This window comes from Alosa sapidissima, chromosome 2, assembly GCF_018492685.1.
Source record: "Alosa sapidissima isolate fAloSap1 chromosome 2, fAloSap1.pri, whole genome shotgun sequence".
In the NCBI taxonomy this organism is placed as follows: Eukaryota; Metazoa; Chordata; class Actinopteri; order Clupeiformes; family Clupeidae; genus Alosa; species Alosa sapidissima.
In genome coordinates, this window is record NC_055958.1 from 37,342,444 (window position 1) to 37,364,943 (window position 22,500).

The window sequence follows — 22,500 nt, forward strand, 5'->3', positions numbered from 1 at the left end:
CTAGAGTGCGCATTCATTACGTGAAAAATGCTTCAAACAGCGATCAAACATTATCAAATTTATTGTGACGTGTTGTCACAAACACTTACTCCAATTAGAAAATCAAAACCAAAATCATGTAAGTAAAGACGATGTTAGGTGTTGTTATCTCATGACGCCTGTATAAGGGGGTGGAGGATGTGATATTGTTGACCTGATACATTTGCCTAAATAAAAGGCCTTAAATTGGAAGTATTTTAGCTTTGATTCTCATTTGACGCTTCAAGGTAGATCTTGCCTTTGTTCAGGGCGAGGTCAGGGATCTTGGGCTCAAAAAGGTTGGTGTCCACTGGTGTAGACTATGTCCAGAGAGCTGCTCCATGCTATATAGTATAGGCTATGTCCAGAGAGCTGCTCCATGCTGTATAGTATAGAATATGTCCAGAGAGCTGCCCCATTGAGCTCTACTCTTTCATTGAGGCCACAGATGTGACTTAACACATGCAGTAGCAAAAACATGCACCACACCTCACTTAAAACTACTCAGAGTAGCCTATGCACTACATGTGCGGACAACTCCCACCTGTGCAATGTCGGCGGAACACTCAACTCGTTTGAAAACCGTTCCTAAGTGCACATTCTCCAGATGGCTTCTGCCACACAATTTATATGAAGATAAACCCACACATGTACACACACAGACAGACACACACACACACACACACATATTCTCTGTTGTTTGATCTCATACCTTTTTCCTCTTCTTTTTTTTTTGAGTTCCATCCGCAGGTGCTGCATCTGTCTCTTGCTTGATGGGGCTCTCTGCCTGGAACCAGAGAAACAAGGAGTGAGAACACACACACACACACACACACACACACACACACACACACACACACACACACACACACACACACACACACACAAGTCGCTTGAGCTCTTACCTTTATCCTTTTCTTTGTTTTTTTATTTCCTTCCACTGGTACTTTATCTGTCTGTTGTTTGATGTGCTCTTTCTAGAACCAAAATCACAATGAGTGAGAACTTGGCCAGCCTCGCTCCTCGCTCGCTCACACACACACCTTGTGACTTACCAGGGCCACAGTCTTTTTCTTCTTCTCCTTCACTGGACCTGCTGTGTCATCGTTCTTCCTCTTCTTCTTGGGTTGCTGTGGTTTCTTAGGCTCCTCCTCCTCCTCTTTCGTTTTCCCCTTCACCTGGGGCTGCTTCTTAACCTTCTCAGGCTCAGGCTCCCCATCAGATCCACCTGAGTGTGTGTGTGTGTGTGAGAGAGAGAGAGAGCGAGAGAGAGAGAGAGAGAGAGAGAGAGAGAGAGTGTGTGTGTGTGTGTGAGAGAGAGAGATTGGAGGACACCACCTCATGGAGAGGCCTATGCTACATGCTATAACAGGCTATCCCCTTGAAATATAGCTCTGCACTTTTAAAGTAAAAAGTATATTATGTTATCAAGCACACGTGAGTTTCGTGACGTATGTTAGCATAGTCTGTTGTCAGTGGCACCTTAGAAACCACAACAAGATGAAATATCGTAGGCCTAGCCTACTGAAGCAAAATGCCACACAGCTGTGAACAACGGCAGAAGTGAGATGACTTCTACCTCTCTCAAACCTAAAATAATTTCGTTATGGCAAACGTCACTGCAAAAGACTACATGTACCGGAATCCTTTTCGGCTAAACCAAACACGTGTTAGGCTACATGAAGAATATTTCACTAACTTCTACGAACGCCACGTCCCTTATACAGTCTGCATGGACCATAGACAATGCCATGATCAACAGGAATATACCGATAACGGTTTTACTGAAAAAAATACTTTTATTTTGAAGAAACACTTTCTGAAAGACCACCACTGAGATGTATGCTAGGCAACAAGACCGAGGCGTGAGTCAAGATAGCCTACTCACTTTAGGCATTGAGGATTCAAGTTACAAACTATTATGCAAAAACTGCCATGCTTCTTCTACATTCTTGTCTGAAATGTATTTTTTTTTACACAAGAGCCCCTACCTGAATTTTCTCCGTGAACCCACCATTCGTCTCCCAAGTCGTCCCCCATCCTTTGTACGAAACAAACCACTAGTGCACTGTAACTATCTTTCACTGTGTGAACAAGCGGCGCTGGATTCGACAAAAAAAATAAATAATAAAAACACCATTGACGTAGGTTGACATCGGTTAATATTGTATATTACGAATGAAAAAATAACTATCTATTGATACAATAACTCTAGTCGCTTTGTTGTCAGCTGTTGTAGTTGTGGAATCTGCGGAATCCAAACTGAAGGAAATATAAAGCAGCACTGCACCTATCAACCACGTAGGGGCGCTGCGTCCTTACAAAAAAATGTCTCTGTTTTTTCTGCCTGTGTCATGTTAAAATAGCCGCTGTGACGTTGTTTCACAGCACAGCATGAGCATGAGCAGGGAGCACAGTTGCCGGAAGATTATAAAGCATCGCTTTTCGCCAAATCCGACGGTAGGCTGCACACAATACGAGACTGAAAATAAATCACAATCCCATTGGGTTGCTGAGAAACAGGGGCCACACACACACACACACATACACACACACAGAATTACACACACACACACACATACACACACACAGACCTACACACACACACTCACACACACACACACACTGCCAAGAGGCCCTTCAGTGCGGAGGGCATTCACTGTAGTATACCACAACAGTCTAAAATCACATGCAAAGCTGAGTCGGACTACAGAGGCTTTCACTCAGCCAGTAAGCATGTGGGCAGCAGTAAACATATCTCTGGCTCTGTGGGAAGCAGCAGTATTACTGCAAGTGTGTGTGTGTGTGTGTGTGGGGGGGGGGGGGATGTGTGTGTGCAAGAGAGAGAGAGAGAGAGAGAGAGACAGAGTGAGTGAGTGAGAGAGAGACTTTGATAAAGCTAGACTACAAGATCCAGCCCGCTCACCAGAACACAGTGTCTGACTTTAAAAGCCCTTAAAGCGAAGGGCTTGAGTAAGTTAATGGTTTATGTTTGCACACGGTGTTCTGGCCTGAGCTATTTGTCTGCATGAGCATTGGCTCGCCTACTTGCAGGCAAACTCAGGGGTTAGCGTGTATTAGCCTTCCCATCAGGCACTATTGCATTAGGGTAGTTCATGTAGCCTATGAGAGGAGGCCGGTGGGAGAGACTCCTACACCAGCTAGCTTCCCAGGCACAGTTGAACACTGTATTACCTAATTTGGAGTCTGGGATTCTAATCTCGTACACGTTTTGTAAAACCCAGCAAATTGGTCAAATGAACTGCATTTAAAATAGGCCTAGTGGTGTTCTAACTAGCAGAGAACGATTGCGAAGGAAGACGACAAAATATTTTATCATAAGTGCCTTTCGTTTACACGGCGACCCCGCCATCAGGGCTTGAAGACGCAAAAATCTGAAGACTCCTTCCAGAATGTAGAGTTTTGAAGACCACCCGGGTTGCGTCTCCGTCTAAACCAAAGATCCTTGATTACCTCTCTGGCTAAACTGTCAAATTAGAATGTCTGAACGCTGGCTTGAATGGGATTTCCCAAAGTTTTACGGTAAAATATATTCATGTAATTACCGCAGCAAACATATAATTACCGCTGTCAATGGCAACGGGTTTTGTGCTTCTGATACGTCTTTCATATCACTACGCAAGGACTGGAACTTCATTCAAAAGTGAAATTAGACAGTTGATCAGCTGTGTTCTAAAGAATGTTTGATTCAAATTCAGCGTGTGTTGATGCAAACTATTTGTTTCTCAGCAAATGCCACGATGAACGGTAACAAATAGGCTAGGCTATGTAGGCTAAAGTCATATCGTGGGGAGTTTATTATTTCGTTTTGGGAAGTAGCCGTGTAATAAGCAGGATAATGTATAGAACGCCGGTCATTACTGGGAAAATAAGTCCCGACAGGGCGAACCGGACCCCAACGCGCAGCGGAGGGGTCTTGTTCCGCCCTGAAGGGACTTATTTTCTTACATAGCTAATGTTATTTCCCTCCATGTTGATTTACTTAATGTCAACATTACTTCTGAGCTCAATGTCATTACTATAGCAACCAATGTAGATAAGAAGGCCAATGAGAACTGCCACACGGACACACAGATTGGATCTAATTACTTACAATATGAGACACTGAAAGACAGACAGACATCAGAACAATCCGATTCAGACATGCTGAAATCTCACTGCCTGAACGTAGCCTATTGGCTGCAAATGAACTGGCCATTGAGTCAATATGGACAGGACCTACAGCTCACAAGAGTACATACCCAGGGCTAGACATCTTACACTGGAGCTCATAAGAGTACATACAAGGTTTTTAATAACTCCACTTGCCTCTTTGGCAGCAGATTAGTATTATCATTAGATTGGACTGTGCCCCAGTAGAGTTTTAGGTCTAGTGACACCCTGGCAGAAATTATGGAATATTGGCCAGCTGGTCAGGTGAAGCCATTTATTAGCACATAATTGTGTCTGCCCTTTTTAAATAATATTACCAACTGAAATCACTCAAATGGCCCTGATTTAAAGTCTACATACCCTTTAATGTCTGGCCTGATAATATACACACAAGTTGACCTATTAAGGGTAGGTTTCCACACCTATGACATTGTAATTAGTTGTACTGTATTAATTGTATGTGTAAAGAACAGGTTTGACAGCTACAGTGAGACATCTGCGCTAGAGGGTGACAATTTTTCGGGACTCCCGCGGGTCACGGTATTCCCGTGGGAGTCTTGCGGTACGGGAGTCAATTTCACTGTTGGTAACGTGATAGGGACGGGGCGGGCAGAAATCAACGGGAGTGGGTGGGAGGGGAACGGAGCCGGAGATTAAATTAAAACATGCGGTGAGTGCACCCAAAGATTGCAAGGCATTTCTAGAAAAGAGAACCACTTACAACTCACAATAAGTTTGTTGATAGGCAACTCTGCGGCTAGCAGTAGCCAATCAGAGCAATACAAAGCAGCTGCCCTGTTCACAAGCCAATCAATCAGCGTCAGCGACTACACCGAAAACTGAAGGTGTTTTCTATTGCCATATCAACGTGAGCTAATCGCTAACGTTATCTGAGATGCTAGTTTTTGTAACGGCAGGAATAAACACACATGGTAACAAAATCAATCTAAACATGTGTAGCTTTACTCAACACATTAACACTATGATACAGTGTAATTGTCAAGTTGTATGGCTCACTGTGTTCAAAGTCAATCTTAATAACCCTCACCCTCACTGATCACCTCAACTAGCCTATGTGGTGGTTGTTATGGGAAACTAGCTAATAAATGGCAATGCAGCTTTACTGTATGTAGTGAAGTTCGCAAGATTGGAAAGAGGAAATAGCGTTTACATGTCCATTTAAATTATAGCCTTTCTAATGCACTTTTGTGCGTTTTAAATCCAAAATAAGACAGAATGTGAGACTTTAAGAATATAAACTGTAAAGAGGCTTATCTACAATTGAAACTATCTGTAGCCTATGACACAAATAAACCTTACGACTGCTTTAGCTTATTGTTGACAGCAGGGTTTTTTTACAATTTAAAATGATACTTTCTAGATTTTAATAGGGCCATGTTGAAGAGCTGATGTCCGTTATTGTTTGTGCAAATATAAACTGATTCATGTCCCTTGCATTTTGCAACTGTGAGGTCCATGGTAGGCGCCCGGCAGAAATATTGTTTCATTTTACGAGTGATATCCACGTTCTGGCGGTGTTCTAAATGTGCACAGAAGGAGTTCCTAAGCTATATAAGGTATAAGCTAGGCCTATTACACAACATAAATTGTCACTATGCTGGCGACCCAAATAAAATCTCCTACGACCCACCCTTTGGGAACCAATGCTTTAGACAACATAGGGAACGAAACGGGAGTGGGACGGGATTCAGGAGCCTTTCTCTCGGGATTTTGCAGGACAGGATTTTTTTTTTTTTGGGGGGGGGCAGTCACGTGATCGGGATATGACGGGAGTATTTGTGTGGGCTCGGGATGGGACGGGAGTGAAAATTGATTCCCGTGTCACCCTCTAATCTGCGCATCTCACCCAGAGACATGGCAAACGCAAAACAGCTGTGACACGATTAGTGGGAGAAGACAGTGGGACTGTGTACCCTTTCAACAATAAAAACAAAAACAATGCTTGAACATTCTATTTGGTTCCCAATCTACTTCCTCTGCATTAAGATAACATATGGAATGTTAAAACGGAAGCCTTGTGGGGCCACCTATGATGCTGATAATGGTGTAGTGATTTAATCCTCAAGTGCCAGGGAAATTGGCCATGATGCAAAGAAAAACCTTCAAGCTACTTCAGATGAGACACAGGTTTCACTGCAAGAAATGATGTGACTGTTTCAAGATCCACAATAAGGATAGATAGATAGATACTTTATTGATCCCCAGGGGAAATTCAAGAGGCAGTTGAACACAAATGGGCTGCATGGCCGCATTGCTGGAAAAAAAAGCCATTACTGCACCAATGTCACAAAACAGCGATTATGATATGCTTACGATCAGTACCTATAGTATAGTCACAAAACAGCCTGCTTATGATATGCTTACGATCAGCACCTAGAGAAGCCTAAGAACTTCTGGAATAAAGTAATTTGGAGTGATGAGATCAAAATTGAACTTTATGGTCATAACCATTAATGCTACGTTTGAGAGGAGACATCAAGATGGCCTATTGCAAAAAGTGCACCATCCCGATTGTGAAGCATGGATTGGAGGTGGATGTCTTGGGGGTGCGTGAGCTACAAAGGTAAAAGGATTTCAGTTGAAGTTGAAGGCAAGATGAATGCAAAAGTGATCAGAAAATGATAACTCATTCAACTATCACAAAAAGACACAAGCAGTCATTGATGCTAAAGGGGACTACACAGTACCGAGAGCTAAGGAAACTATTGAATGGGGATCATCTCACCGAGATCATCTGCCTGAAGTTTTGCTTCAGTCCCTTAGGACCTCCTTCTGAAACCCTCCCCAAAACCCCCCCCCCCCCCCCCCTGCACACAAACACACACACACACACACACCCACACGCACGCAATCCCCACACCCCCACCCACCCCACACACACACATCAGGGAGACCGAAGGTAGTTTTCACAGAATGATAAATTCACAGAATGCAACCGTTATGCCCAAGACACACACACACACACACACACACACACACACACTCACTCTCTCATGCATGAACTCTTGCTTGTTCGCTCCAGATTCCGAGATAGGCCTGATGTATCTAATTTGCGGGCGTCCTGGAGTTGTTATCAATATGCGGGAAACTCCAGGATGACTGTAGCTGCCACTTCTGCTGTAAGACCAACAGCAATCCACCACCATAACCCCCCCCCCTCTCTTTCTCCCCCCCCCTCTCTTCCTCTCTCCCACTTTCTCCCTCCCTCCCCCTCTCTCTCCTTCTCTACTGTTCTCTGTTTATCTCCGAGCCCCCCCCCCTCTTTTCTCTATCTTTTATTCATCATAAACATGAATTAAAAATCACTCATATTCCCACTGACGAGCAGAGTGATGCTGCCAGTACTGACCTCCTTTAAGAGGAGAGAATGCCTTAATACATCATACTCGCGCGCACACACACGCACACACACACACACAAACATACACTCTCTCACACACACACACACACACATACATATACAGACATGGATACTGACTCACACACACATACACACACATGCACACACACCCACAAATACAGACATGGATACTGACTCTCTCTCACACACACACACATACAGACATGGATACTGACTCTCACACACACACAAACACACACACACACACATGCCTGTACACAGTCTCACATACTCACATATACATGTTCACAGTCCTAGTATATAGAAGTGCATATGGTCATGTTACGCCTGTACATGCCTGTCTCGCACATATACATATTCCATTCCTAGTGTTTGCATCACACAGACAGAAATGAAAAGACCATATTTGGTCCTCTAACTAATCTGTCACTTCCTCCATACATCTCAGCAGAGTGGCACACAGAAGAGGGGGAGAGAGGAGAGGAAGACAGGGGGAGGAGAGGAGAGGAGGAGAGGGGGAGCGGGGGAGAGAGGAGAGGGGGAAGGGAGGCGGAGGAGAGGAAGAGAGGGGGAGGAGAGAGGAGAGGGGGAGGAGAGGAAATGAGAGAGAGGAGGATGTCCTCCTGCTTTTCATCAAGACACACTTGTCAAGGTGGAACATAGATGTTTAATCCACCTCTCTCTCTCTCGCTCTCTCTCTTTCTTTCTTTCCTTATTTCTTTCTTCCTTTGTACAGTTTTGCCCATTGCTTGAACACTATAGACACATGCTTAAACCAAAGTAACACAACTTGAAGCTTTTGTTACTATACCTTAAACACAGTGTAACCATACCTTAAACAAAAGAGCTGCTTTGCACTTTAGTTCCAATTCTGCAACACTCTTGCACCTTTCTACAACACACTTGCTCCTGCACACTACACACTATTTCATACAAGACACTGTTCATAAATGAAATATCATGGTACCATTGGGACAACACATCTATTCAAAATACAAAACACATTGGGTGATTGAAAACACTTAGACACACACTTGAAAATACTTACTGTACTTACAAAACTGAACAATGCACAGAACAATATTTCAGATTATATTAGAGCATCTTTGGTGGATCCTGTGATTACTGTAATCATGGCCTGACAATGAGGGAAGCTGGGCAGAGTCCACCACATCTAAGTCTGTTGTTCTGTATTTATAGAAGTGAATTTTTGGTTTTACAGTATTTTTGCATTACTGTGTCCAGCACTGACAGTAGTCAAGTCAAGTCAAGCGCATTTAACATACTTAGTACAATCCAAAGCGCTCCACACACAAGACATTGACACATAAAGACAAACGATTCTGGACGGAGCTGTGTAGTCGCCAGCGTACCCGTGACATCAAGACATAAACAAACAATTTAAAAAATAACAAAAGACACAAGACAGGTGCCGGTGTTCCAGTTTAGCTGGTGAGCAGGTTAACTGGTGATATTTGCATAAAATCAGTGAATATTCAACAAGACCCTGCCTACTTCTTAAGCGTTCTGCTCTGCCTCCGCCTAATAGTGCAGGTTCATATTTTCACGAAGTGTTTGCAAGTGAGACAATATAACGGATATCGCTGAAAACATCACCAGTGTATGTCTAATACAATGTGTGTATGTCTAATGTCCGTTTAAGCATTATCCACAGAACTATGACACATACTGAATAAATGGAAAAAAATAAAACTAGCAATCTAGCTGGGATTCGAACCACGCATGGACAAGAAAGTTGATCGGATTAGCTTCTACATTGTCTATACCACTACACTACGAGCCGCTGAAATTGATGCCGGATTTCTATGTATATATTTAACTTTTAGTCAAAGTTAACACAGGTTAATATGTGAGAAATATATGCCCATAACTGGTGCTATCACAATTTAACATGGGCATATGCAAGCCTCCAAACAACAAAGTAGGTTCATCTTTGCCTCACCTACAAAAACCTAACTGATGTACAACAAACTGGCATGTCCCCACTAACACTTTATTCCGTTTTGGGGGTTAATAATATGAAACACGTCAGTCATGTGCAAAAGTTATCATAACTTAGTGTTATCTTAGTCTCGGTGAAGTTATGCAGTAAGCTGTCTAGTGATTTGAAGTGAACATATGAAACTTATTTTCTCCGAGTTAGACTTATATTATTTAATTTGTTTGTCCTAATTTGACGACACAAAATGGTCATCATGGTAGCATATTTATGGATTACAAAACTTCGATGTAGCTACTGAGAGAGTTTGCTGACAGATGTTGCTGTTCAGATTCCCACGCAGCCTAAATTAGAAACTAGTTTAGCCTACTGCTCGTTCAGCAGCCTGTTGCAAAACATTCACGTAGCTTAGATGTGTTTGCTATAATGAATATCTTGATCGATTGACAAATAAGCGGTCACAACATAGGCCTACACATTTAATAGGAACACCGTGCTACTGTACAGATACAAAATGACCAGTGGTGCAACTGGTTAGCAGGGTAGCCTACTGCTGCTAGCTTGTTATTTTAGTGCAGTTCGAGGCCCACACGTGATCATTATTTTTGCGCATTATAATCACGATGTATGATCTGCCCCCCCCAAAAAAAAACGTCTGAAGTGGGGTCATGCATGCAGTTTGTTGTAACTGTTTTGATATGTGAGGCAAAATGACCAGTGGTGCAACTGGTTAGCAGGGTAGCCTACTACTGCTAGCTTGTTATTTTAGTGCAGTTCGAGGCCCACATGTGATCTTAATTATTTTTGCGCATTATAATCACGATGTATGATCTGCCCCCCCCCCAAAAAAAATGTCTGAAGTGGGGTCATGCATGCAGTTTGTTGTAACTGTTTTGGTATGTGAGGCAAAATTAATGTGCATTATTCAAGGCTTGCATTCGGTGTCATGTCACCAGTTAACATGGACATCAGGATATCAGTAGCTAGGTAGCTAGCTAGTAGACTACGGATTAAAGATGGTTGATGATGGCATTGAAGCAACTGCTCTCTGTGGTGTAGTGGTAGTGCTGATTGCAATATACATTTTGCCTCCGCCAGTCTCATGTTCGAAACCCAACAAAACCTTTAAAAGGAAAGTGAAGGATCACCGCACACTGGTGGGATTTCTTTGCTGGTTTATTTTTTAGTGAACAACGCGTTTCGCCAATGCTTCATCAGGTTCACTCAACATAACCTTTGTTTCACTTTGACACTTTCCTGTTTGCAGAGCATTTTGTGTGGGTAATGCTTAAGCGGACATGCATTATACATGAACCGGTGATTTCCCTGTGTTTTCTGTCTCACTGTGGGCTTGTGAAAATGTCAATCTCCCGGCACTTGAGGGGCGGCGGCAGAGCAAAGCGCTGTTAACAAGTAGGCAGGGTCTTGTTGAATATTCACTGATTTTATGCAAATATCACAAGTTGATATGCTCACCATCTAAACTGGAACACCGGACAGAGCGGCGTACCTGTGACATCACACCAAGACATACACAAATAAACAGACAAATAGACAGTGACAGTAAAGCAAGCCTGTCTTTACAAAGACAGTAGGCTTACAGAACAAGACAAGACATAAAACAAACGGACTCAGCGCTCACGCTGACAAAGACAAAGACAAACAAAAAACACTCAATAAGTCCACAGGCAGGTGATAGTGCTTCGCCAGCAGTTTAGTCCACAAGTCCCCTTTCGGCCCCGCTGAGCAGATCAGCCAGCAGATTATGGTGGGCAGCTCTCTCTTCTCTCCGGCATGGTGATTAAAAAGTCGCTTGTATGATGTTCCCGTACGTTGCTCCTGGACAGTCCAGTGGCGAAACGTAGGCCTGCAGCTAGATGGCAGAGGTGGCAGGCGGTGGCGGTGATGGTGAGTTGAGTTCCCTTGGCAGACGATGTAAAAGTTCATACCAGCAACTTCTCAAGGTGAAATCCTGACACAGCTCGTGCGTTGACGTCTGTTGATGGTTGACGTTAGTGGCTAGCTAGTTGGCTAGCATCACTACGTCGACAACCAGACAGTTCAGCTCAACTAAACATTTAAAAGCTCGCAGTCAGGTGCCACAGATGTTTTCTCTCAACCAGACACTGAGAAGGTATCTCTCGTAGTGCAGTCATCAGGCATATTAGCGAATCCTCACTAGTGGATGTGGATGTTGTGGTCGGAGTCTCAGACTCAAAACAGGTGTTCGGCTAGCGACAAACCGCGTTGATAAAAGCGCCTACAGATGCTCATTATGTTCATCTTAAAGAGTGCACACTTCGACAGGACACATAGTGGCACACAGGAGAATATATGCGTCTGCACACACACACACACACACACACACTTGTCCCTGTTTCCTGTTCTGGACCTGCCACTCCACCCGTTTACCTGTTTTCCCTCATCAGAACTCTGTGGAAGTTGGGAATTACTCGTCATGGCAACGGGGTTCTGAAATAGAATGCTGAGTGGCTCCACTGGTTGGCTTGTTCTGCTTGCTTCTCTTCTGTTCACCAGGGTACAGACACACACACACACACACACACCACATTTGCATATGTTTAGGTATGCTTAGGATGAAGGAGAGTAATGTTGTAATGGTGTTTCTGTGTGTGTGTGTGTGTGTGTGCATGCGTGTGATGTATGTGTGTGTGAGCACACTGTATGTGTATGTAAACTTAGAGGGTGTTTACACAACACCGCCGGGTGGATTTTCTCGTACCGCTTTCACACCTTTAACGACTCCGGCAAGAAAAAACCTTGCGTGTACACACAGAGGTGTAACCGGCTAAATGTGCTGTAGTGCATATGCCAGACCAGTCGATGGCGCCGCTGTGCAGAAGCTTCACGATAATTTTGCGTGAATCGCGTAGAAGAAAACATTGTTTCATTTTCAAGGTATGTGACTGCTATGTGAAATTTAAAATGCTTTGCCTACGCATTGCATTAGGTCTGAGCACCACTGGAGAAAACATTAACATGCAGTAAGCTAATGTTTAACTAAGTTAAGCCAAAGTCCTTTTAGGCAAGTCCCTCCACTCGGCGGCCATATACCAACGTTTTATGGGCACTCATCGGGCACAGTCTTTGGGTCGTACTGCGCGTGCGCAAGGCTTCACGACACCAATCTTGCTCCAGCGGCGAGATCACAACACATGATTGGCACGATGTCTTCACAACACACCATATGATTGGCTCAATGTATTCACATGTCGACGGTTTGCCGAGGAAGGGGTGGGATATGTGTAGACAACGGCCATATTGGCGTGACAAACTAGCCCCATGCATTTCTATGGAGTATTTTTTGAGTGCTGTGTCTCCTCATTAGAAAGTCTCTGGTTAAGCTAACGTGTGCTTCTAACTTAGCCACTAAAAGCTGATAGGCTACATTGTGCACATAAATCATGACAGGGGAAAGAAAAACATTTTAATATGATAAATAAATGGTTTGGTTTGTTTTGACAAGCAACATGTCAGGTCGAGTGCCGTGGCTGAGTTGAGAGGTGGGGCTATGTCGTCATAAAGTTGCCGGCTTTGCACCTACAGGCGTCTACATGGCGAAAGTTAGCCGGCGGTTTCAAAAGTTCCCACTTCGGAAGCCGGTTTCAAAAGCGGTTCAAAATCGGTTTCAGTCTCCTAAACTGCCGGCGTCGTGTACATGCAAGGCGTAACCGTTAACAAAACCTCACCGGTTTCACAAAAACCGGCGTCGTGTGCACGGCCCCTTAGCTGGGGGTGAGTTGGCAGATTCCTCCAGCCATGAGATAAATACCAGATAAAGAAACCTACAGCAGAGATGCACACACACACACACACACATACACACACACACACACACTGCATGCTCGGCCCTCAGGGTGTGTATGTGACTCCTGACCTTTTCTTACTGGTCTGATTGGAGCTTTGCAGTGACCCTACTGTCCAATGAGGTCTCAGAGTGCATGCTGAGACAAACCTCATTCACCCTACTCACACACACACTCACACTCTCTCTCTCTCTCTCTCTCTCTCTCTCTCACACACACACACACACACACACACACTCACACACTCTCTCTCTCTCTCTCTCTCTCACACACACACACACACACACACTCACACTCTCTCTCTCTCTCTCACACACACACACACACACACAGACACACACACGTCTGTCTGAATGCAGGTCTGATGCCAGAGTGCCCTCCCCAGTGGTAGCGGGGCTGCCTCCTCCTCTGCTCTTGGAATGGGAGTGTGGCGAGCAGCAGGAAGACCAAGTGAATGAGATGCTTTATTTGGAGTTTCCTGCTTCATTGCCTCAGAAATGTTGGAGCCTGCTGTCATCTCTGTCTGGAGGGCTCAGCCATAGAGCCTCCAAGCGTCGCAGAGAGGAAATATTGAATGCCACTGAGAAAGGATGGGACTGAAAAACAAGCGCATACACAAAGACAAACATACACTTTCATACGCATATATGTACACACAGATTTACAGACACATGATCTGCACACACACACACACACACACACAAGAAACACACACAAGAAACACACACATGCACACTACACACACACGCATGCACACCACACATGCACATCCTACGGTCTCCGGCTCAGATCCGGCCTCACTCTGGCGTGGGCTTCGTGCTGGCGTGGGCTTCGTGCTGGCGTGGGGTCGTGCCAGGGTCACCTCCTATCTGGGCCGTGTGCGTTAAGGACACTAAGGGGCTTTGCATGATAACACTGCTAACACTGATGGCTGGCACTGACCAGAGAGGGGGGAGGGGGGGGTGAGAGAGAGGGAAAGAGTGAGACAGAGGAAGAGAGATGGAGAGGGGGGATGAGAGAGAGAGAGTGAGAGATAGAGAGATTGAGGGGGGGTTGTTAAGAGGGCACTCTGGCACAGCCAGGGGGAGAAGGAGAGAGAGAGAGGGGGCAGAGAGAGAGAGGGGGCAGAGAGAGGGGAAGAGAGAGACAGGGGGGGGGGAGGGGGGAAGAGAGAGAGGGGGGGAGAGAGAGAGGGGGAAGAGAGAGAGACAGAGGGGGGGGGGAGAGGGGGGAAGATGGGGAAGAGAGAGAGGGGGAAGAGAGAGGGAGAGATGGGGAAGAGAGAGAGAGGGGGGGAGAGAGAGGGAGAGATGGGGAAGAGAGAGAGAGGGGGGGAGAGAGAGAGACAGAGGGGGGGGGAGAGGGGGGAAGATGGGGAAGAGAGAGAGGGGGAAGAGAGAGACAGAGGGGGGGGGAAGAGAGAGAGAGAGAGGGGGAAGAGAGAGAGGGGGGGAGAGAGAGAGGGGGGGAGAGAGAGAGGGGGAAGAGAGAGGGAGAGATGGGAAGAGAGATGACGAAGAGAGAGGGGGGTGATATGGAGGGACTGACAGAAAGAGAGAGGACAAGGCAGAGAGGACAGAGACAGAGGGACAGAGAGAGAGAGAGGGCAAGACAGAAAGAGGGTGGGGGGGGTAGAGGGCAATGCTGGGGGGCAGCAGAAAGAGAGTGATAGAGAGAGAGGGAGAGAGAGGAGGATCAGAGAGAGAGGGCGAGGCTGCTGTGTGAGATGCCAGCTGGCTGCCCTACAGTGGTTTCAGAGCAGCGCACGTCACAAATAACACAGCCTTTTATCAGAGCCCTGGGGCCAACCACACAACACACACACACACACAACCATGCACAACAGCAGCACAGGACACGCTCACACACACACACACACACACAACACACACACACACACACACACAACCATGCACAACAGCAGCACAGGACACGCTCACACACACACACACACACACACACACACACACAACCATGCACAACAGCAGCACAGGACACGCTCACACACACACACACAACACACACACACACACACACACACAACCATGCACAACAGCAGCACAGGACACGCTCACACACACACACACAACCATACACAACAGCAGCACAGGACACACTCACACACACACACACACACACAATAGCAACACAGAGCGCCAGCACACTCCTTCCCTCTCTATGTTTGTGTGTGTATGTGTGCATGTCCATATGTGTGTGTGTATGTGTGCATGCACATGTGTGTGTGTGTGCGTGTGTGTGTGTGTGTGTGTGTTTGTGTCTGCTATATGTTTGTGTGTATTGAGATATATAAATTGCCTGCACATGACATGCCTGCACACATGTGAACGTGTTTGTGTGTCTGTACATGAGCAGGACATAATGGTGACAAGAAATGGCTTCACTGCTGGGAAGGTGAACTCACTGTACAGTATGTGTCCTGGTCAGGTTCCCCCCAGACGTCGTTAGGCCTATTTTGGGGGGGGGGCTAAGCCAAGATCTTCAAAAGCCACCCCTACAAAAATATTGTATTTTTTTTATTTATTTATTTTTTGGTTAAGGAAATCGTAACATGCCTGCACTTAACATAATAAACCAGACTATGAGTTGAAATAAATACTAATACTAATACAATTAGAAGTTGTCTTTAATTTCAATATTGTTTCCGAGAGCGCTTGCTGGAGGGGCTAAGGGGGCCCTGGAGACCTTATCTGAGCTGAGATAAGTGCACTTGGGAGGCAGCCGTGGCCTACTGGTTAGGGCTTCGGACTTGTAACAGGAGGGTTGCTGGTTCAAACCCGACCAGTAGGAACGGCTGTTTCACTAATTCACGGATTGGGATAAATGCAGAGACCAAATTTCCCTCACGGGATCAAAAGAGTATACTTACACTTAGGCCTAAGCTCTATCGCCTAAGCTCTATCACCTAAGCTCACTCATACATTTTGGGTGAATTTGTTAAAATTCTGTGCATGTTTCCGTTCACTTTGTTCAAAATAGATGTTCTCCTAGCCAAGAGAAGAATTGATCACAGCTGTGGGACGCAAACGTAAGGTTGTCAAGAGCACAGTTTACCAGAGTTTCTGCACACACTGTCTCTCTCCCCCCCCCCCCCCCCCCCCCATGGGAGTGTGTGAAGGGGTCCCAGGGCCATGAGGAATATGTATAAGAAGTCTCTGGCCCCTTTAGCAGCCATTTCCTCATGAATTCTTAAAGCTGTTGCATAACAAGAAGAGTATGACATTATGTATCTCTACCTCCTGCATATGCACCACCTTTACAGTGTTTTACAGTTTTTTTCAATTGTTTACACGCAATTTTTGAAAACCGGGTTCTTTTTTTCAAAATATAATCACAATTATCCAAACACCACACTCGATTTGCATAATTCCTAGATTGTTTACAAAATGACACACTTCAGTCAAAACATATACACATATTTGTGAAAACGCTATTAGTTTTCATTTAACCAACACAGTCCTCAATGATCAATGACACTATTGCAGATAAATAAAAAACACTTTTGTAAAAAAAAATGAATGTTAGGAAATAGCATGTGCTAGATTTTTGGCCAGACATTGTTATGTAAGGGATAATTTAGATAGTGACAAATAGTGACAAAAATAGTGACAAACCCACAACATTCTTCATGATTAGTTTGAGATATGTACACAAATAGGCCTACTATACTATAAACTTACCAAGCACTGCACAACACTGATGCTGCAGACTGAATATTACAAGTATTTATTTCAATACTTACAGTATTTCTTACCATAATCAGTTACAGTAATCAACCAACAATGAAATCAAAGAAACAAAAAAAAATCTGTAGACAAATAAAGATGACTGCATCAGGCGCGCGGGAACCTATTTTTGACCAGGGGTGCTGAATAACAAAAACAATGGATGTCCGACGATCCCCCCCCCCCCCCCCGGACATGTTTAGGATTTTGACTGCTAAATACGTCATTTTAGTGCGGTGTGTGCGGGTGATAGCGAGAAGTTTTAGAAAAGTCCTGGGCAGCCACAAATTCCATTGTTCTCTGACAGCACTCAGAGTCCACTGCGCCCACCCTAACCCCACAGAAGCGCACTTCACATCATTAGCCTATTTCAGTATAGCTAAGGAAAATTACTTTTCTGATCGTCAAAACCACACCAGAGATGTCAGGCTTTAAATATAGGCTAATAATCAGGCTGCAATGATCTCGCAAATAATTTCTGTATAGCCTAAAGTGTGTCGTCTCCACAACAAGTAGGCCTATGTGTCCTAATAATTTCTATCTTAGCGACTATAGGATAGTGAAATGATTTCACTAGCTATGCATTTATTATTTTTGCAAAACTGTAAAACACAAGTTTCTTTCAGCTTATCCATGGTTTTTTTGAACGTGTAAATCGCAAAGAATATGTAGGCCTATATCAACCGTAGGCCTACACACTTGATTGCTATCACATACTGTAGATCAGGGGTCACCAAATGGCGGACCGCGGTCCGAGTCCGGACCCTGACGTGATCCTATCCGGATCCGGACCATAATAGCCTAATTTAGATTTTCACGTAAGATTTCAAAGCTGCGCTAAATGTTTCGTTGGTTAGGATAACAGCATTTACTTCGGGAGCTTCAGGAACCATAATTTTGCTTGCTGCTACTCAGCCAGTGAAATCTGTGAATTCTGATAAAGTCGAGTCAGTGAGTAAAGTAGCCTACTATGGGGAAGAGACTCACTGATAGCCTGAAATGAGCGAGGAGGAGACGGGACGAGAAACAATCCGATGGATATCTAAGTTAGCGATAAGTAAGTTATTTTCAAATCATCGATTGCTCAAAGAGGAGAAAGATAGACAGCGAAAACAGAGCTATATATAACGAAAGGGGGGCAATACCACACAAAACTGTCACGTCCGAAACGCCAACTAAATATGGATGTGACAGTTTTGCGCGGAATTGCCCTGGACCACGTTTACATATTCTGAGACAGGCGATTTTTAAAAGCGCCAATTTGAAGCACCTCTACTAGACAAAACATATATTTTGAGCAAGCATAGGGTAGGCTAGGCCCATTCAACAATGAACTGAGACCACAGAATATTTTTTACGATTTAAGAAGGCAATATGATTGATCCCCCACAATCAGGGATGGATTACTGCACGGGCCTACTGGGCCCAGGCCCAGGGACCCAAGGGGTCAGGGGGCCCTGAAGCCCAAGCCTTTGCATGGAATCATTGCCTCAATATCAACAAATCAGGATGTAGGCTATGAATCTGATTGAATTTAGTATTGGCCATCCCCAAAATTCACCACAATACAGGAAATCACATCAAACAAATTAAAAATGTTCTGGGGGAGGACCCCAAAACCCCCCTCCCACATATACGATAATAAGTGGGAGGCCCTTAATACATCTAGGCCCAGGGGCCCAAAAGTTCATAATCCACCCATGTCCACAATCTAGTTAAGCCTTTATGCATTCACTGCCCAACAACGTGATGTTCCTGGGTTTCCAGGATTTCGGGTCAACATAAAAAAACTAAAAAAATAAAATTAAACTGGCTGATTAATGGGTTCAAGGAACCAGCTGTGGAATATCCATGTCTCAGCTCAAATGTTATTTTAAGATTCACGTTAAGATTTTAAAAATAGCCAAGGCTACTCAGTTTTTCTCCCCAATTACTATATCTTGCCTTATTTCTCCTCATTTCGAATGTTGCCTTTTAGACTAGGCTACTTATTTTATGGGCCTACAACTAGGCTCCATCCATCCTAATATATATATATATATATAGTAACGACTTGATAGCGACACACACAGTTGTCCAATCACAAGGTTTATTAGCTGAGAACGAGAGCAGGGACACAGACACAGAACACAATACACACGGAGCAGGTCAAGTACACACACACACTACACATACAGGGGGTGGACGCAGCCCCCCACACAAAAAGGATCACACACGAGGGAGAACTAAAAGGGAAACATGTTACAATAAAGACGCTAACATTACACTCAAAACTAAGGAGATATAAAGACATAAACCCCCCAAATGTTCGCTCTCGTTTCCCAGCATGCCCTGCGTGGGAGAACGCTATGCAATGTCTTGTGTGCCGACGTTATAATATATATATATATATATATATGCATGCATACATATATATGCATACATACATACATACATACATACATAGCCTAAACACGCGCGTTAAATATTATGATGCTCCGGACCTTTGCTTGAGGAAATTTTCCGTAACTGGACCTCGGTGAAGATTACAGTTTTTTCTGATTGCTTAAGCACATTTTTTGTAACTATGGCTTTTTTTGCAAAACTCTACACACAAATGGCAAAACCTCTCACCCAATCAGCAAAACATTGTAGTTCTCTTGCAAAAGCTAACACACCTTGCTTAACTCTTCACACCTTCGTAAAAATGATGTTTTCGTATCTAACAGTAAACACAAGCCATCACAATAGTAAGCACACAATGTGCCAACAACACACTGATGGTATGAATAAAAAACACATCTGGCTTTTGCTTTCTCTGTGCACAAGGTAGACTATATCAGTTTGAGGTCATACTTTTGTCATAGTTCTGTAAACATACAGGGATCCAAACTTCAAGTATTACTGCAGTGTTTATTTACACACATCAAAACAAACACAAGTGTGTTTTTCCAAGTCAAAACACAAAATAGCATTTCACTGAGACAAAACAAATCAGTCTACATCGGGTCGTCTCTCTCAAAATTCTGTCTACATCACATGCAATGTCCTAGTCCAAGGCACCTGGAAAAATATATTCTGGAATGATGTATCCAGGCCTGACATGACAATATCCCCACATGTAGACTGTTTTTTTGTCTGTAAAAGGGCTATTTCTTTCTCTTCTCACTCTTCCTGCTCACTCCATTGTACCCATTGCACATTACCTGTGGCTTATTTATAGTGCTTAGGCTGATTGCAAAAGTGAACTACTTATCTAAAACAGTTTTCACATGAGAAAGTGTGCCAGAGAGTTGGCAAAATAGTGTAAATAATAGCCATTGTGCCTACAGTTGTGCAAAGTGTGTGTTAAAAAATTGCAAACTGAGTGCAAAGCAGTGTTTGTGCTTTTAGTTTTGCGAACTCAGTGAGTGGTTTTGCCATTTGTGTGTAGAGTTTTGCAAAAAAAGCCATAGTTACAAAAAATGTGTTTAAGCATTCAGAAAAAACTGTAATTGAATCCCCCTGACATAGATGAAACCACGCTAAGGTTCTTACAGAAGGCCTAACTGACTCACGTTGATCTCTATAACTGTTAATTTTTAGTAGCCTATATTCCAACCTATCCATAACCCTTTTTTGCTATTTGACTCATCATTTCACATACAAAAATATAAATAATGCCAGACAGCGAATTAGTAATTATTTACAGTTTTTTCTGAATGCTTAAACACATTTTTTGTAACTATGGCTTTTTTTGCAAAACTCTACACACAAATGGCAAAACCACTCACTGAGTTCGCAAAACTAAAAGCACAAACACTGCTTTGCACTCAGTTTGCAATTTTGTAACACACACTTTGCACAACTGTAGGCACAATGGCTATTATTTACACTATTTTGCCAACTCTCTGGCACACTTTCTCATGTGAAAACTGTTTTAGATAATTAGTTCACTTTGCAATCAGCCTAAGCACTATAAATAAGCCACAGGTAATGTACAATGGGTACAATGGAGTGAGCAGGAAGAGTGAGAAGAGAAAAAAACAGACAAAAAAACAGTCTACATGTGGGGATATTGTCATGTCAGGCCTGGATACGGCATTCCAGAATATATTTTTCCCGGTGCCTTGGACTAAGACATTGCATGTGATGTAGACAGAATTTTGAGAGACGACCCGATGTAGACCCGATTTGTTTTGTCTCAGTGAAATGCTATTTTGTGTTTTGACTGGGAAAAACACACTTGTGTTTGTTTTGATGTGTGTAAATAAACACTAATACTTGAAGTTGGGATCCCTGTATGTTTACAGAACTATGACAAAAGTATGACCTCAAACTGACATAGTCTACCTTGTGCACAGAGAAAGCAAAAGCCAGATGTGTTTTTTATTCATACCATCAGTGTGTTGTTGGCACATTGTGTGCTTACTATTGTGATGGCTTGTGTTTACTGTTAGATACGAAAACACCATTTTTACGAAGGTGTGAAGAGTTAAGCAAGGTGTGTTAGCTTTTGCAAGAGAACTACAATGTTTTGCTGATTGGGTGAGAGGTTTTGCCATTTGTGTGTAGAGTTTTGCAAAAAAAGCCATAGTTACAAAAAATGTGCTTAAGCAATCAGAAAAAACTGTAAAATAATATATAATATTTTTAAAAAATCTATCTCCTGCCAGCACCCCCCTTCCCGCGCCCTTGGACTGCATGAAGTACATACACTTTGACTCTGAAGAAAAACTACTGTAAAAGCTGTTGCCTTTTATAGTACACCTGAGTGCTGCGTTTTCAAATTTGCACATGTGTGCTTCCACACCTGGTGGATGTGATTATCCTATTCGTTCATTAGTGTGGTCATTGGCAATCCGGGGCTTTGTAATGACAAGGAAGTAACCTCACAATCCTTATCTGTGTCTAAGGTGTGAAAATGTGTGTAGAGTTTTACAAATCACTGTGTGTAATGTTTTGCAAAAAGGGTGAAGCAGACATTGTGTGTAATGCTGTGCAAATCTGTGGAGATGCTTTGCTCCTTGGAGTAGAATTTTGCAAATTGTGTGGAAGTTTTTATTTTAGTGTGTAAACAATCATAAAAAACTATGACACTTCTCTTTTAGTGTCTTCTTGTTCTCTTGTGATGTGGCCAAATGCAAGTCTGTCTGTGTGTCTATCTATCTGTTGATCTTTCTATCTATCTATCTATCTATCTATCTATCTATCTATCACTGTCCGATCATAGGTGTGTGTGAGTGTGCCATATATTTACACAGCTGTGTATGTGTGTGTGTGTGTGTGTGTGTGTGTCTTTCTGTGTGTGTGTGTACTGTATGTCTCTTTCTCTGTGTGTGTGTGTGTGTGTGAGAGAGAAAGTAGTAGTATTGGCGATCTCGTGCCCACTGGGAGCTGTGAGCGTTTATTAGGCATTGATCCACTAAGTACAACCTA

General features: G+C 43.6%; 3 protein-coding genes and 1 long non-coding RNA gene across 7 annotated transcripts in view; 1 reads left to right on the forward strand and 3 right to left on the reverse strand.

Moving 5' to 3' along the window:
- cmss1 (cms1 ribosomal small subunit homolog) overlaps positions 1-2,184 on the reverse strand; it is a 9,795-nt gene extending 7,611 nt beyond the window's left edge. Inside the window, exons 1-4 of the mRNA XM_042071129.1 lie at positions 2,010-2,184; positions 1,074-1,246; positions 924-995; positions 731-805 (exon numbers count right to left, since the gene is read on the reverse strand). Of these exons, the coding sequence (XP_041927063.1) occupies positions 731-805; positions 924-995; positions 1,074-1,246; positions 2,010-2,058 (369 nt within the window). The 5' untranslated portion in view covers positions 2,059-2,184. The remainder of the gene's footprint in view (positions 1-730; positions 806-923; positions 996-1,073; positions 1,247-2,009) is intronic.
- Positions 1-4,803, forward strand: part of LOC121692448 — an 11,777-nt gene extending 6,974 nt beyond the window's left edge. The window contains exons 2-3 of the long non-coding RNA XR_006025262.1: positions 4,599-4,603; positions 4,697-4,803. This is a non-coding gene — a long non-coding RNA (uncharacterized LOC121692448). The remainder of the gene's footprint in view (positions 1-4,598; positions 4,604-4,696) is intronic.
- Positions 1-22,500, reverse strand: part of LOC121690338 (zinc-binding protein A33-like) — a 698,440-nt gene that overhangs the window by 99,367 nt on the left and 576,573 nt on the right. The gene's annotated exons all lie outside the window — the stretch shown is intronic.
- LOC121690097 overlaps positions 1-22,500 on the reverse strand; it is a 790,202-nt gene that overhangs the window by 66,470 nt on the left and 701,232 nt on the right. The window lies entirely within an intron of this gene.